At 38.7% G+C, this 18348-nt stretch overlaps 1 protein-coding gene across 1 annotated transcript in view; it reads right to left on the minus strand.

Moving 5' to 3' along the window:
- RBM6 (RNA binding motif protein 6) overlaps positions 1 to 18348 on the minus strand; it is a 104067-nt gene that overhangs the window by 77848 nt on the left and 7871 nt on the right. Inside the window, exon 2 of the mRNA XM_040628783.1 lies at positions 2585 to 2695. Within this exon, the coding sequence (XP_040484717.1) occupies positions 2585 to 2628 (44 nt within the window). The 5' untranslated portion in view covers positions 2629 to 2695. The remainder of the gene's footprint in view (positions 1 to 2584; positions 2696 to 18348) is intronic.

Genomic DNA, 18348 nt, shown 5'->3' on the forward strand with positions numbered 1-18348 from the left:
AAATCAAGTCCAACTCCGTTCTCTCCTACCAGAATATACAGGATCCATTATACGACCCTTCCGAGCACAGACTACACCACCAGAGAAAGACTCAAAGGACAACTGATTCTGGGTCACTCAGTTCAGGAGAAAGAGTTACAAGGCCAAACCCTTTCTTAAAGTAATAGGACTTTAACAACAGCAACCTGAACGTTAGAATGATGCATATTTAATGGATTTTCAGAACATGATGACTTCCATTAGCTCCCATTAACATTAGTTATGTCTATGTGGTTCATCATAAGAGGAGCAAGTTTAAATGTTCTTCATAAGTAATACAGTTTTGCACTAAAATTAAGACATTACCACTAACTCTAGTGTCTCCCATATTTAAAATCATCAAATCCCAATAGTTAGCTTACAGGAAGTACTTAAGCCTCAGCAAATACTCATGGGTACTGAAGCACCTCAATCTACATGTTTTCCGACCAGAATGTTTCTAACACTGCCTTTGAATACTGCCCTAAAGATTATCTTATCCTCTTAAGTTGGGAAGATCAAACAGATCTAGAGTAACCTACTGTACTAGGGTTCTTAGAACTGTATTTTATGCAGACTATTCAAGAAACAGTTCTATTAACACAAAATAGCAGGGACGATGAAAATCATTTTCAGTCAAATAAAATAAAATGTAAGAAGCTCATAAAATGAAATACAAAATCATTTTCCTGTAAGATACCTTTTTTAAAATCCAAATTAGTCTTCCAAAAAGTTATGCTATATAAACTACATCTCCCTTCTAGTCAAAGATCTTAAAAATAGCATGTAGTAACTATATTTAAACTAAAATTAAGGTGGGGGAATATAATTTCAAATAATAAATTGGTCAAAGAAAAAATGTTCTGAAAATTTTTTTAAAGTTACAAAATAGAGCTAAGGTTACCCAACATTTCTGAAGGCTTACCTAAATAATCTAAATAGACAAAAAATTTTTAAAAACCTAAATTAGGTTAATTCTATAAGAAACAGCTTTACTTACAAAGTAGTTTTCCATAAATATAAGTAAAAAAGGATAGATTACAGCCTAAATATTTAAAAATGTTGAAGTATAAGCCCATTGATCTAGACTCAGGATCGGTGAACTTTCCACAAAAAGCCAGACAGTATTGATATTAGGCTGTGCAGTCTGTCACAACTATTCAACTCTGCCACTGTGGCATGGAAGCAATCATAGACAATTTGTAAACAAATGATCATGGCTGTGTTACAAATAAAATAAAAGTGAGCTGCAGGCCATAATCTGCTGACCACTGACGCAGATCTTAAATTTTGAAAGGAAAAACATACCCAGCATCATCACCGTTGCTTTAAAGATTGCTGAGCCAAAAGTGAAGACCCCTATTACTTAGTATTTATGAAAACACTAGCTTTACTAAATATCATATGGATTTTAAAAACTCAGTTCTCCACCTAATTTTTCATTGGAACCCCCAGCTTCAGAATAATGAGAACACCTCTTGAATTTGCGTGATAAAATCTTGCAGACTACCAATCCAAAAGAAAATTTACTAGTAACAGAAGTTTCAATTGGAGCATTTAAAAAAAAAATACATATATATATATGTGTGTGTGTGTATATATATATATTACATATATGTATATATATTATATATATAGTTTTTTAATATATAACCTCAAAGCTCAGATTTCTTTGCCATACACCAAGTAAAAACATAAAACCATAAAATAAAAATCACATTCCTCTTGCATTTTATTAATTGTAAGTACAATGTAAAAGCTTTAAAAATACAGTCATCATCATTTATTATATTGGCTATAAAAAAATTAACTCCCTATAAATCTAAAATATAATCTACTAATAAATGAATGGTACTACTTTCTCAACTCATCTTTGTATCCCGTAACCCTTAATATTGAAATGTACTTTAGAAAATTGCATGCAGTAAATTTTTTTTCTCAGAACAATTTCTGGTAACTGAAATACACTGTGCCATGGGCCAAACACAGCTCTAGCTTCTAGACATAAATGAGTGAAAATAACAAAACTTTTATGCACATACATAAATGTTCATGTATGTTTTTGCTAGCTTTCCTTATTTGCCAAGTACATATTACTTTGTTAAAAGAGATTTAAAAAAAACAACTGGGGGATTATTTTTTAATGTTTAAAAAGTGCTGAAACATTGGGACACCTGGGTGCTCAGTCAGTTAAGTGTCTGCCTTCTGCTTAGGTCAAGTTCCCAGGGTCCTGCGATCAAGTCCGGCATTGGGCTCCTTGCTCAGCAGGGAGCCTGCTTCTCCCCCTGCCCACCGATTCCCATTTATGCTCTCTCACTCTCTCTCTGACAAATAAATAAAATCTTAAAAAAAAAAAAAAAAAAGTGCTGAAACACAAAACACTTGGCATGCTCAGTATTCAACCTCACGAGCACTTTGGAAATGATGAGAAATTTTTTAAATAGTTTCTATTTTAAAAAACCAGAGCTATTTCTATACAAAGAAAATATCCCTCTTTATGACAGACCAAAAAATATATTTTTATCATTAAAATATTAAATTTCAATATTCAAATTTCAAGACTTACCGAAAAGGTCCTGTTCTGTTAGCAGATCGAGAATCCCCCCACATCTCTTTCTATGTTAAGAGAGCCCAGTAAGTAGATCCTTTTGCTACCAAACTCTGGTTATAGCAGTACCTGTATAAAACAAACCACAAAATATAAACACATTAGAGCACGAAGAAAAGGCTAAACTAATTTCTTCTACCTTGGCTTACCAGGAACATCAGGGATATTTTTGGAAGTCACTTTTTAATTTAATTTTTTTAATTTTAGAGAGAGGGAGGAAGCACACATGCACGAGTGGTGTGAGGGGGGAGGGAGAGAGAGTCTCAAGCGGACTCCACGCTGAGCGCAGAGCCTGTCGCAGGGCTAGATCTCAAGACCCTGAGATCACAACCTTAGCAAAAACCGAGAGTTGGGTCACTTCACTGACTGCCACCCAGGTATCCCTGAAGTCACTTTTAAACATTTACTTATTAATTTTTTTAAAAAGATTTTATTTATTTATTCAACAGAGAGAGATAGCACAAGTAGGGGAAGTGGTGGGCAGAGGAAGAGGGAGAAGCAGGCTCCCTGCTGAGCAAGGAGCCTGATGTGGGGCTTGATCCCAGGACCCTGGGATCATGACCTGAGCCGAAGGCAGACGCTTAATCGACTGAGCCACTCAGGCGCCCCTACTTATTAATTTTTAACACGAGAAATACATTTTTTTGAGAGAGAGAGTGAGCGGGGCGGGGGGGGAAGCAGTGGGAGAGGAGGATAATCCCAAGCAGGCTCCATGCCCAGCAGCAGAGCCCAACATGGGACTTGATCTCATGACCCTGAGCCAAAAGCAAGAGCTGGACACTCAACCAACTGAGTCACCCAGGCGCCCCCCAAGAGAAATACATTTTTAATTAAAAATGTGTACTCAGGGGGGGGGGCGCCTGGGTGGCTCAGTCAGTTAAGCATCTGCCTTCAGGTCATGATCCCAGAATCCTCCTTCTCCCTCTCCTGACCCTCTCTCCTACTCATGATCACTCTCTCTCTCAAATAAATAAATAAAATCTTTAAAAAAAGAAAGTGTACTCTGGAGCATCATAAATTTCTCAATGTACTAAGAAAGCTTTACATTTACTAAATATTTACTAATTTTTCTATCATCCATTCACCTTCCTTTTTGGAAACCACATCTTTAACATTAACACCATTCTCAGTCTATGGCTGATCCTACACAATCCAGCCCTAGTCAATCAGAATAGTCTACCACTCTCATCACAGTAATTGCTCTAAAAATGGGCATGTACCAAGATGTACCACACTATGAGATAAACAGTATTTGGAATTAAAACAAATCAAAACCTAGCAGGAAAAGCTCTTTACCTCCTTAACTGTATGACTGTATCAGGAAGAGAGAACTATTAACAGAGATTCCTCTTTACCAAAAATCTCTTCTCACCTTTCTGCTAAGGGTCTTCCTCTTCTTTGTACCCTCAGGCCCCTAACCCTCTCCTTATTCAGTATGTCATATAAACCTCGTGTTGCCAGACTGCCTAGGGAATTTCATGTCTGCATGGAGTCTTCATATGTATGATACTAAATTTAATTTTCTCCTGCTAAAAAATAAATAAAATTAAAACTAAAAATGGGCATGCAACCCAAGTCAAGCTGAGAAGTCATCTCCAGGACCTTTGCTGCAGCTACTAAAAAAGATACAAACTTTCTTTACCTTGGATTTGGCAATAGTTTCTTAAATGACACCAAAAGCACAAGGAAAAAATTAAGTTGACTTCATCAAAATAAAAAACTTTTGTGCAAAGTACACTTCCAAGAGAGTGAAAAGACAAACCACATTTCAGCAAAATGGCAAATGACGAGGTTCCAAAGTCTCACTCCTCCATAGAAACATCAAAAAACAACAGCAAATGTCTGAGCCAGCTCTGCTGGAGCTTAGAAAACAGCCAAAGGTGTACAACAACCAAGAGAATGCTCAATCAAGAAAAACCTATCTTCGAAATAATTGTAAAGTTGTGTGGTATTTTTACTCATCCCTGTCCCACCCACCCTTGCAAGGACAGAGGTTTTGGTCTTGAAAAAGTGGCAGCCCAGTTCCCAGCTCCCTCCTTCAAATCAGAGGAAAACGTGATTTGCAGATTACTGTGCACATCTCTTCTAATCTGTCTGGGAGATAGCTGAAGGATTGATGTGAGGTGTTGGTGCTTGTCTCTGTTTTACCTAACTCAGAACTTTAGCAGTGGGTGGGGATGGGGCAAGCACTGCTAATAAGAGCTGCAAAGCAGACTCACAGATAATGGGGAAGTTGGGGTAAAAGCACTTTGGGAAATCAGGACATTCCAAAGCAACAAGCACAGGGAAAATTTTAGAAAACTACACACACACCCAGGCCAGACACATGACGACACAAGACCTGAAAAGACCTTAAGCTTTCACCTCAGGTTGATCCCAAGCCCCAGAGCAAGCCTAGCTAAATGTTGAACAGATGCCCCAGCACAGAAACAATATGCAAAAACAGACAGAAGTGGTTATTCATTTTTCTGCTTTTCTCTTTGTTTCTGTTGGTGTTTTTTGTTCGTTTTCATTTGTTTGAGCTTCTGGTATTCACAAAAAACGTGAGATGAACATGACCTAACAGAACAGACATCAGTGATCACACAGTGATGACAAGGAATAGTCTTTGCAAAATAGAAAAAGCCTCAAAACAGACTAATACAGTCTTCAACAATCCTCCCCCCAAAACCGGGAAACTCCAACAAAAGGGGAACATCTGATTTCCAGAGTTACCATATTATGATAGTCAAATGCCTGATTTTTAATAACAAGAAAATCACAAGCCATACAAAGAAACAAGAAAATATGGCCCATTCAAAGAAACAAAATAAATTGACAGAAACTATCTCTAAGAAACCCAGATATCAGATTTACTAGACAAAGACTTTCTAACAACTACCTTAATTATGCTTAAAGAACTAATGGAAAACAATGTAAAAGCAAAATGAGACTATTTACAGAGACAGAAATTTATACAGTGGAATAAAAAACCTGGAACTAAAAAGTACAATAATTGAAATGAAAAGTTCCCTAGAGGGGTTCAACAGATTTGAGCAGGCAGAAGAATCAGCAAACTTGAAGAGAAGAGGGTTAAAATTATGAAGTCTGAAGAGCAGAAAGAAAAATGAATGAACAAAGATGAACAAAACCTATGGGGCCTGGAGATGCTGTCAAAACTGACAATGATTATGTAATAAATGAGAAGGGAGTTCAAGGAGGAGAGGAGAGAAAGGGCCGAAAGATTATTTGAAGAAATAATGGCAAAAAAAAAAAAGAAAAATTCCCCCAATTTTACGAAATATATGAATCCACAAATCTAGGAAGCTAAATGAAATATAGGAGGCCACCTGTTGGTGGACCACTCGACTCCTGGTTTCAGCTCAGGTCATGATCTCATGGGTGGTGGGATGGAGGCCCCCAGCCCAGTCCATGCTCAGTGGGGAGTCTGCTTAAGGATTCTCTCCCTCTGCCCCTCCCCCCACTTGTGTGCAATGCACAAGCTCAAGCTTTCTCTCTCTCTGAAACAAATCTTTTTAAAGAATAAATAAATGAAGTACAAGTGGGATAAACTCACATCCGACACATTATGATCAAAGACAAAGAATTTTCAAAGCAACAAGAGAGAAGTGACAAGAGATCCTCAATAAGATTATCAGCTAATTACTCATTAGAAACCCTGGACACCAGAAGGTAGTGGTCAATTTCTGAAAATACTAAGAGGGGGGAAACCAAACTGCCAATCAAGAATTCTATATCCAACAAAATTGTCCTCCAAAAAATGAGGGAGAAATTAAGACATTTCCAGGTAAACAAAAGCTGAAGGAGTTCGTTACCACTAGATGAACCCTGCAAGAAATGCTAAAAGAGTTCTTCCAGTTGAAATGACAAAGAAGCTAAACAGTAACCAAAGCCATATGAAGAAATAAAGGTCTCTGGTAAAGACAAACACAGGGCCAATTATAAAAGCTAGTATTATTGTAACTTTGGTTTATAACTCCACTTTTTATTTTCCACATGATTTAAAAGACAGATGCACAGGCAGCTCTTTCTGCCCACAGGTCCTGTTACCATGCTTTAATAAAAACACCTTTTTGCACCAAAAATAAATAAATAATAAAAGACAGATGCATAAAAAACAATTATTAATCTACCTTACTGGGGACACAATTTATAAAGATGTTATCTGTGACACTGATAACAGACAGAGAAGAAGCTGTACAGAAGCGGAGTTTTTGTGTGCTACTGAACTTCAGTTGACATACATTCAAATTAAGTTATAACCGTTGGATGTTAAATGTAATTCCCATGGTAACCACAAAGAATACACATGCAAGAAAATGCGAAGGGAATCAAAACATTTTGCTGCAAAACAAACAAACAAACAAACGAACGAACAAACAAAAAAACCCTGAACATAAAGAAGGTAACAACAGAAGAAATGAAGGACAAAAAAAAGCTATAGGGCATATAGAAAACAAAGAGCAAAATGGGGCGCCTGGGTGGCACAGCGGTTAAGCGTCTGCCTTCGGCTCAGGGTGTGATCCCGGCGTTATGGGATCGAGCTCCACATCAGGCTCCTCCGCTATGAGCCTGCTTCTTCCTCTCCCACTCCCCCTGCTTGTGTTCCCTCTCTCGCTGGCTGTCTCTATCTCTGTCGAATAAATAAATAAATAAATCTTAAAAAAAAAAAAAAAAAACAAAGAGCAAAATGGCAGAAGTCCCTCCTTATCAATAATTACTTTCAATGTAAAGAGTTTAAACTTTTCCAATCAAAAGAGGAGATGGGCAGAATAAATTAAAAAACATGATCCAACTACAGCTGATCCTTGAACAACACAAGTCTGAACTGCTGTGAGTCTACTTTTCAGATTTTTTTCAATAAAAATAGTGGAAAAATTTTGGGAGATTTATGACTAAGTTGAAAACTTGCAGATGAACCACGTAACCTAAAAATACTGAATAAAACTAAGAAAAAGCTAAGTATATCATGAAGGCATAAAATATATGTAGATATTAGTCTATTTTATCATTTATCATTAGTCTATCATTTACATTTATCATTGTAGTAAATGATAAAACTATTATAAAAAGTTAAATTTGGGGCGCCTGGGTGGCTCAGTTGGTCAAGCATCCGGCTCTTGATTTTGGCTCAGGTCAGGATCTCAGGGTCCTGGGATGGAGCCCTGTGTTGGGCTCCCCACGCAGCAGGGAGTCTGCTTGTCTCCCTCTGCCCCTCCCTCCACTCACATGTGTGCGCTCTCTCTCTAAAGTAAATAAATCCTTTTTATTAAAGTTAAAATTTATCAAAACTTACAAACTCACAGACCATAAGGGGTACCATTTGCAGTTGAGAAAAATGTAAACAAATGTAAAGAAACTGTATTAAATCATAATTGCAAAAAATTAACTGTAGCACATACTGTACTACTGTAATAATTTCACAGTCACCTCCTGCTGCTATCACAGTGAGCTCAAGTGTTGCAAGTATCCCCTTAAAAAAAAAAAAAAAAGTGACACTATTCATGCCTGCAGAGGCAGTTAGTCTTTCTGGCAAATTGCATATCACAGTAAAAAGTGATTTCTCCCAGTTCTCCTGCATTTTTCATCATGTTTAACGCAACACCATAAACCTTGAATAACACCATGGGACCCACACGAAGTGTCATTAGTGATGCTGAAAGTCTTCCCAAGAAGCAGAGTAAAGTCATGACATTACAAGAAAAAGTTGAATTGCTTGATATGTACCACAGAGGTTTGCGGTTGCAGTTGCCTGCTGTTTCAAGATAAATGGATCCAGTGTCAGGACCATGATAAAAGAAAATGTACGAAGCCGTCACTGCAGCTACACCAGCAGGCATGAAAACCTTGTAATTTTTGCAAAATATCTTTTTTTTTTTTTAAAGAATTTATTTATTTATTCGACAGAGATAGAGACAGCCAGTGAGAGAGGGAACACAAGCAGGGGGAGTGGGAGAGGAAGAAGCAGGCTCATAGCAGGAGAGCCTGACGTGGGGCTCGATCCCAGAAGGCCGGGATCACGCCCTGAGCCGAAGGCAGACGCTTAACCGCTGTGCCACCCAGGCGCCCCTGCAAAATATCTTTTTATTTCATATTGAAAATACAGCTTTTATGTGGATGCAGGATTGCTATAAGAAAAGCATACTTACAGACTCTAATATGATTTGAGAAAAAGCAAAGTCATTATATGACAACTTAAAGCAAGAAAGGTGAAGGATCTAAAACTAGAAAATTTAATGCCAGCAAAGGATGGTTTGATAATTTTAGAAAGAGGTTTGGCTTAAAAAAAATGTCAAGATAACAGGAGAGGCAGCTTCTGCCAACCAAGAAGAAGCAGTTGAGTTCTCAGGGCCACTATTAAAATCACTGAGGAGAAAGGCTATCTGGGTTATAATACAGATGAACGTGCCCTACTCTGGGGAGAAAAAATGCCACAAAGAACATCTATTAGTAAAGAAGAGAAGAGAGCACCAAGATATAAAGCAAGAAGATACAGGCTAACTCTACTGTTTTGAGTCTGGTTCATGATTCATAAGCTGCTAACCCCCAAGCCTTGAAGGGAAAAGATAAACAACGCTGCCAGTCTTTTGGTTATAGAAGAAGGCCTGAACAAGAACCCTCTCTGAAGTCAGGAAGTACCTTGATGGTAAGAACTCTCTTTTTAAAGTTCTTTCCATATTAGACAATGCCCCTGACCACCCAGAACCCCAGGAGTTCAACACTGAAGGTGTCAAAGTGGTCTGTACTTGCCCCCAAACACATCTCTAATTCAACTTCTAGATCAGGGGTTCATAAGGACCTTAAAGGTTTATTATACATGGTACTCTATGGAAAGGACTGTCAAGCTATGAAAGAGAACTCTGATAGAACATCATGAAAGTCTGGAAGGATTTTTTTTTTTTGTTAACATTTTATTATTTACTTTAGAGAAAGAGTGTGTGTGAGCAAGGAGAGCAGAGGGGGAAGGAGAGGGAGAGAGAATCTGAAGCAGACTCTCTGCTGAGTGCAGAGCCCCACATGGGGCTCAATCTCACAACCACAAGATCACGCCCTGAGCTGAAACCAAGAGTCAGACGCTCAATCAACTGAGCCCCCCAGGCACCCCAAAAGTCTGGAAGGATTACACCACTGAAGATGCCATTGTTATAAGAAAAGCCATGAAAGCCATTAAGCCTGAAACAGTAAGTTCCTGCTGGAGAAAACTGTGTCCAGATGTTGTGATGACTTCACAGGATTTACAACACAGCCAATCAAAGAAATCATGGAAGAGTGGATAAAAAAGGTGAAGGGTTTCAAAATATGGATCTTGGAGAAATTCAAGAGCTAACACACACCACGCCTGAGAAATAAGATGACTTGATGAAGATGAGTACTTCCAAAGCATGCCCAATGAAGAGGAAGAAGATGCACAAGAAACATGGGGTGCCTGGGTGGCTGAGTCAGTTAAGAGTCTGGCTTTGGCTCAGGTCATGACCTCAGGGTCCTGGGATGGAGTCCTGCATCGGACTCCCTGCTCACCACGGAGTCTGCTTGTCCCTCTTCCTCTGACCCTCCCCCTGTTCGTACGTGCTCTCTCTCCCTTTCAAATAAATAAATAAAATCTTTTTTAAAAAAAATGTAGAAGCAGCAGTCCCAGAAAACAAACTGATATCAGACATCTGACAGAAGTATTCTGATTATTCAAGACTCTTTCAACTTCTTTGATGATACAACCCTCCTAAGGTACAAGCACTGAAACTAAAGCAAACAGTGGAAGAAGGACTGTGGTACCGCCATAGAAACAATTTTCGAGAAACTAGAAACCAAAAAAGTCAGAAATTAGGATGTATTTCCATAAAGTTAACAGCGTGCAGGCCTTTCCTGCTTCTACTTCCACCTCCTCCACCTCTTCTACCTCTGCCCTTGAGAGGGCGAGACCAACCCCCATGCTGAACAGTTAATTAACTTACCTGTTGTATATGTCTGTGTCTTTGTGTGAAAATATAATAACTGTATGGCAAGAACCATGTGAGATGTTTTGTGTCATCATCACCCAAATATTCATTATGCAGAACATCATGTACAAGACTTGAATGGAAGCGGACAGATGAGTGATATTTAACAGAAAATTAATATTGTGTTAGTTTTCTTATCGTTTTACAACACTGCTTTCAAAGAACTACATTACCATACAGTATGCCTCTTTCTCCCATAATTGGAGAAACTGCACGTCAGCCTATCATCACAGGTAAGTGTTTTTAAAATCGAACAGTGTTTCCAATACTGTATTATGAATATGACTGTAATATTACATACCATAAAAATTTTACAATGATTCATTCATTAATGCATAGGCTAGGCTACCATGAAGCAATTATACTGCTGCTTCTTTGGTATCAATGCATGAATCATACCTGTAAATAAATACGAATTTCTTTTTCACAGAATCTTCTCATTTTTTAAAGGATTTATTTATGTATTTTAGAGAGAGAGTGCACACGTGTGCAGCATGAGCAAGGGGAGGGGCAGGGGGAGAGAAAGGAGAGAAGTAGACTCCCTGCTGAGCGCAGGGAGTGGGACGCTCGATCTCACGACCCTAAGATCAGAACCTGAGCTGAAATCAAGTCAGACACCCAACCGAATGCACCACCCAGGTGCTCCAATCTTTTCATTTTTGATGTCTAATTTCAGTAATATGTATAAACATCTATAGTGTTTTTATCACATAAGACAATATCGAGGGGCCTGGGTGGCTCAGTCAGTTAAGTGTCTGCCTTCAGCTCAGGTCATGATCCCAGGTCCTGGGATCAAGCCCCATGTCAGGCTCTCTGCTCCATGGGGAGCCTGCTTCTCCCTCTCCCTCTGCTGCTCCCCCTGCTTGTGTTCTCTCTCTCTCTCTGATAAATAAAATCTTAAAAAAAAAAAAAAAAGACAATATCTATATTGGTACTAACAATTCATTTTGTAAACTGACAATGTAAATGTATGGTATTAAGAAAAACATTACAATACTTTAAATGTATTTTCTCTTCCTTATGATTTTAATAACATTTTCTTTTCTCTAGCTTACTTTATTGTAAGAATACAGCTATGTACTACACATAACATACAAAATACGTGTTGACTATCTTACCTGTAAGGCTTCTGGTCAACAGTAACTATTAGTAGTTAAGTTTGGGGGAGTCAAAAGTTATACAAAGATTTTCGACAGTACATGGAGTCAGCACCCCAACCCACCGTGTTGTTCAAGGATCAACTGCATATGCTATATATGTATAACTGTATAAGCTGTATATGCTTCAAGAGACTCACTTTAGATCCAAAGACACAAATAGGTGGAAAGTGAAAAGATGGAAAACATATTCCATGCAAATAGTAACCAAATGAAAGCTGAGGAGCTAGATTAATATCAGACAAATCAGACTCTGAATCCAAAGTTTATGAAAGACAAAGGAAGACATTATAATTAAAAGGTTCAAAAAATACAGCAAGAAGGTAAAACGATCACAAATATTAAGCGTATTAACACTTTCAAAATACATGAAGCAAAAACTGAAGACATGTGAAGAGAAAAATAAACAGTTCTCTAATAGCTGGAGACCTAAAATCCCACTTTCAATAACAGATAGGTCAACCAAACAGAATAAATGGAAATAGAGAACACAATAAACCAATTAGACCTAACAGAAACATACAAACATTCTACAAAACAGTAGCAGAATCACATCTTCTCGAGTATACCTGGGATAGTCTCCAGAATGGACAATTTGTTAAACCACAAACAGGTCTCAATGAATATAAAAAGACCATTGCCACAAAAGTATCTTTTCCAACCAATGAGGATGAAGTTAAAAGTCAGTTACAAGGAAAACTAAATTTCACAAAATTTTAAATGCATATTACCCAAACTTTCCAGTTCCTCTCCAAGAATTCATTCTCTAGAAACTTACAGTGTGAGGTGACATGTTTACAAACACAGTGCAGCACTGTTTGTATATAGCAAAAGATGATAAAATCTAAATGTACATCAAAACAGTATACTGCACTATTGAAATGCCATGCGATTCTCAAAAAAAAAAAAAAAATGAGGTAGCTATGTTAACTGGTCTAGGATAAGGTATTAGTGCAAAATACTATTTGTAATATGCATACCATCTGTGCAAAACAGAAAAGAATACAGGCATACCTTGGAGATACTGCAGGTTTGGTTCCAGACTACTGCAATAAAGTGAATACTGCAATAAAGCAAGTGAAATGAACTTCCCAGTGCATATAAATGTTTACACTGTATGGTAGTCTATTAAGTGTGCAATAGCATTCTGTCTAAAAATACAATGTACATACATTAATTACAAAATTCTAACCATCATCTGAGCTTTTAGCAAATTGTAATCACTGATCACAGATCACCATAACAAATACAATAACAATGAAAAGTTTGAAATATCCTGAGAATGTGATACAGAGATACAAAGTAAGCAAACGCTGGTGGAAAATGGCACTGATAGACTTGCCCAACTCAGGGTAGCCACAAACCTTCCTCAATCTGTAAAAAATGCGGTATTTGCAAAATGTAACAGAACAAGGTATGCCTGTATATATAACAAAGTTAGAGGACTCACACTTCCTGATTTTAAGACTTAATACAAAGTTACAGTAATCAAGACAGTGTGGCACTGGCGTAAGGATGAACATAACAGATCAATGGAACAGAAGGGCCTGCACCTAAACTGCCCAGATCCCACCCCCAACACATGCTACCCACCAATCAGTAAAAGGACCCCTTGGTGAGTTCTTAAGACTAGCATATGAAACTACTGCAGGTACAGATGTGGATGAGTAGTAAAAAGTCAAATGAGAATTTTGAAGATTGAAGTGAAAAATGGTTCCATATGAATAGTAGTTGAACAGGCATCGGCTGCTTCTGGAGATGGTAAGCATTATACTAAGCTATAGGCTACACTCCTAGTGATGCCCTTCCATTGAACTTTGCAACCACACTCCCCCAGAACCTAAAGACTGGTTTCCTGGAAGCCGACCAATGTGTTTGGCAAGAAAGACCCCCACTGCAGGTCACCACTCTTTATGGTTGGAACAATGATGGCAGCTGATTGTTTTGGAGCCTCCTCCACCTTTCATTCTTCATTAATAAAAGCATTCCCAGGAGGCGCCTGGGTGGCTCAGCTGGTTGAGCATACAACTCTTGATTTCGGCTCAGGTCATAATCTCAGGGCCTTGAGATCCGCACTCAGCAGAGAGACTGCTTGAGATTCTCTCTCTCCCTCTCCTCCCGCTCACATGTGTGCTCGCTCGCTCTCAAATAAATAATCTTTTTTTTTTTTTAAAGAATAATAAACAAATAAATGAAAACATTCTTGGCAAACCCTTCCACTCTGGTCCACCTTGCAAAGGTCCAATCATTTTACCTCTAACGGCATAATTATAATACCCAGGGCCATCCTTTTTAATCATGATTTCAGTTCCAAAAGCCAACAAAGCAAAACCAGGGGTCCTATTCTATCTGCAGTATGCAGTGGCTTGATCCTGCACCAAACACTCTAATTTTTTCCAAAGTAAATGCTTTGGGCCCTATAATAGGACACTCGGCTAAGAACATCAAGGGAGCATCAACAGGCAAAGGTTGATTTGAGCACCTACCAAATAATATCTACCTCTGAGTTTTTAAACAGTAGCAACTTTAATATGCACTGTGGGAATCAGTGGCTGCTTGAATCAGTGGCTGTTGGTAGCACCCCTGTTCCTTGAAAATTTTCCGTTAAAAGATTTTTAAGTGTATTGATTGCAATTACAGGGCCTCTAAAGAGTCCTCAAATTTGGAATGGGGAATTTACATGCCTGCTGCCATCCCTAGATGTGGCATCTGCTTCTCAGGCTCCCTCTCCAGAACCCTATCCTGATTCCCCTTTGATGGCACTTGCTTGCCTACCATCATACCACACTTATAAGCTGATTAAAAATGGATCAGAGATAAATGTAGAAGCTAAAACTATAAAGCTTCTAAAAGAAAACACAGGAGAAAATCTTTTTGTGCTCTGTGTCAGCAAAGACTTCTATAAAAGATCCAAAAGCATTCACTATAAAGAAAAAGATTAAAATTAAAACCTGTTCTTCAAAAGACCCTGTTTAAAAAATGAAGAGGCAAACTATGGAACAGGAGTAAATATTTGTAACACACATCTGACAAATGCTTACTATTATTAGTCATAAGGAAAACAGATTAAAACCACAATGAGATACTAATACCCACCCACTAGAACTGCTAAAATTAAAAAGACTTACAAAAGCAAATACACAAGGATTTTCAGCAATCAGAACGCATACACTGCCGGAAAGAATACAAGATGGTACAACCACCTTAGAAACTGGTCTGACAACACTACCCTACGACTCAGCAATTTCACTTCTAAGTATTTACCTAAGATAAATGAAAACTTATACAAAAATGTTCACAACAGCTTTATTCAAAATAGCTTTAAAAAAATGGGACAGGGGCGCCTGGGTGGCACAGCGGTTGAGTGTCTGCCTTCGGCTCAGGGTGTGATCCCGGCGTTATGGGATCGAGCCCCACATCGGGCTCCTCCGCTATGAGCCTGCTTCTTCCTCTCCCACTCCCCCTGATTGTGTTCCCTCTCTCGCTGGCTGTCTCTATCTCTGTCGAATAAATAAATAAAATCTTTAAAAAAAAAAAAAAAAAGAAAAAATGGGACAAACCCAAAGGGGCACCTGGGTAAGCTCAGTCAACTGAGCATCCAACTCGATTTCGGCTCAGGTCATGATCTCAGGGTCCTGGGATCAAGCCCCACGCTGTGCTCTGTGCTCGGCGTGGAGTCTGCTTGTCCCTCTCCCTCTCCTTCTCCCATCGCTTTCTCTCTCTCAGATAAACAAATAAAATCTTTTAAAAATTTTTTATATATTAAATTTACCATTTTAACCATATGTGAGTGTATAGTTCAGTGGCATTAAATACATTCATGTTACATAACCATCATCCCCATCCATCCACAGAACTTTTTTCATCTTGCAAAACTTAAAATTTGTATTCATTAAACAGTAATTCCTCATTCCCCTCTCAACCCAGTCCTTGGCAATCACCATTCTATTTTTTGTCACTATGATTTTGACTACTCTATGTACCTCATAATACTAGTAGAACCATAGGATATTTGTCCTTTTATGATTGGCTCATTTCACTTAGCATAATATCTTCAAGGTTCAGCCACATTGCAGCATCTATTAGAATTTAATTACTACACACATACATACATACATACATATATATATATATATATATATTTCTTTTTCCCCTAAAGAGGGAGAGAGGGAGAGAATCTCAAGCAGGCTCCACCCCCCAGCATGGAACCCAATGCAGGGCTCAACCTCACAACCCCGAGATCATGACCTGAACTGAAATCAAGATCCTGCACCAACGATGCTTAACTGACTGAGCCACCTAGGAGCCCCAGAATCTCATTACTTTTTAAGGCTGAGTAATACTGCATTGCATGTATACACCAAAGTTTGTTTATCCATTCATCCCCTGATGGACACCTGGGTTACTTCCAACTTTTGGCTACTGTGAATAACCAATCTGGGTGTACAAATATCTCTTTGAGGCTCTGCTTTCAATTATTTTGGACATATATCCGAATGTGGAATTGCTGCTTTAGGGGCACCTGAGTGGCTCAGTCAGTTAAGCGTCTGCCTTCGGCTCAGGTCACAATCCCAGTGTCCTGGGATCAAGCCCCACATTGGGCTCCCTGCTCAGCAGGCAGCCTGCCTCTCCCTCTCCCTGCCACACCCCTTGCCTGTGTTCTAGCAAATGAATAAATAAAATCTTTTTTAAAAAAGTGGAATGGCTGGATCACATGGTAATTCTATTTTTAATTTATGAGGAATCACCATACTGTTTTCCACACCAGTTTCTCCATTCTACATTCCCAGCAACAGAGCACAAGGGTTCTGTCACGGACTGAATTGTGCCCCTCCCTACCCCATTCATATGCTGAACTCCTAGCCCCGCAATGCGCTTGTATTTGAAGAGAGGGTCTTTAAGAACGTAAGGTTAAAAGAGGTCGTAAGAGTGGGACCCTCATCCAATAGGTCTGGTGTCAAAGGAAGAGACACTAGAAATGCATGCACAAAAGAAAGTTTGTGTGAGGACACAGCAAGAAGGCAGCCTTCTGCAAGCCAAGGAGAAAGACCTCACCAAAACCCAACCCTGATGACACCTTGATCTTGGACTTAAGCCTCCAGAGTGAGAGAAAATAAATGTTACTTAAGTCACCCCATCTGTGGTATCATGTTATAGCAGTCCTAGGAAAATAATACAAGTTCCAAGTTCTCCACACCATCACCAACACTTGCTATTTTCTGTTTTGGAGGTGTTTGCTGTTGTTGCTGTTGTTCTGATAATCGTCATCCTGATGGGTGTGAAACGGCATCTCACTGTCACTTTGATTTGCATTTCCCTAATCATTCAGGATGTTGATCATCTTTCCATGGACTTATCGGCCATCTGTATAACCTTTTTTAGAGAAATGTCTATTGAAGTCCTTTGCCCATTTTTGAATCAGGTTGTACTTTTGTTGTTGAATTTAGAAGCTTTCTATATATTCTGGATATTAATCCCTTATCAGATGTGATTTACAAATATTCTCTCCCATTCTGTGGAGTGACTTTTTACTCTGTTGACAGTGTTCTTCAGTGAAGAAAAGTTTCTCATTTTGATAAAGTCCAATTTGTCTATTTTTTCTTTTGTTGACTATGCCTTTGGTGACCTACCCAGGAGATCATTTCAAATCCAATGCATGATGCTTTCCCCGTTTTCTTGTAAGTTTTATGGTTTTAGTTCTTTTTTTTTTTTTAAGATTTTATTTATTCACTTGACAGAGAGAGAGAGCACAAGCAGGGGGGGAGAGGGGGAGGGAGAAGCAGACACCCCACAGAGCCAGGAGCCTGACATGGGGCTTGATCCCAGGATGGGAAGATCACAACCTGAGCCAAAGGCAGACACTTACAATGTGCACCCCTAGTTCTTACATTTAGAAGCAAAATTCATTCTTAGAAGAATATGTATGGAAGGTGAAGTTTTGTACACTGATTCCTTTAAATCTATACATATGCAAGGGCGCCTGTGTGGCTCAGTGGGTTGAGCATCCAACTCTTGATTTTGGCTCAGGTCATAATCTTGTGAGATTGAGCCCCACGTCAGGCTCCACACTTAGTGCAGACTCTGCCTCTCTCCCTCCAGCTCCCTCTGCCCCTCCCCCCTGCTCACATGTTCTCTTTCTCTATAAAATAAACAAATAAATCTTTAAAAATATACATATACATATGTTCATATTCTCCCTAGAATGTTTTTGTGTACCTCTAGGTTGAAGATTATAGTTTAAAGAATCTACCCTTATAGTGCTCTATCACTCAACTTCTTTTTTTGCCCATATTACCAGTCTGCTGACTGTTGCTTTTTTGCTTATAAACACTCAAGTCTTTCTCGTGCAAAAAGACATACACACGCAAATACAAAACCTTCAAATATTATTTAAATAAATGTCCACCAAATATTGCTAATCCCCCAAGGCTCCACACTGTTTCTTAGCACTATTCTTAATCCACATGCCATCCCTAGGTACTATGGAATGAATGTTTGTACCCACCCCCCAAATTTTTATGTTGAAGCCCTAATCCCCAATGTTATGGTATCTGGAGGAAGAGGCTTTGAG

The sequence above is a fragment of the Ursus maritimus genome, unplaced genomic scaffold (genome assembly GCF_017311325.1).
Source record: "Ursus maritimus isolate PB19 unplaced genomic scaffold, ASM1731132v1 scaffold_14, whole genome shotgun sequence".
In the NCBI taxonomy this organism is placed as follows: Eukaryota; Metazoa; Chordata; class Mammalia; order Carnivora; family Ursidae; genus Ursus; species Ursus maritimus.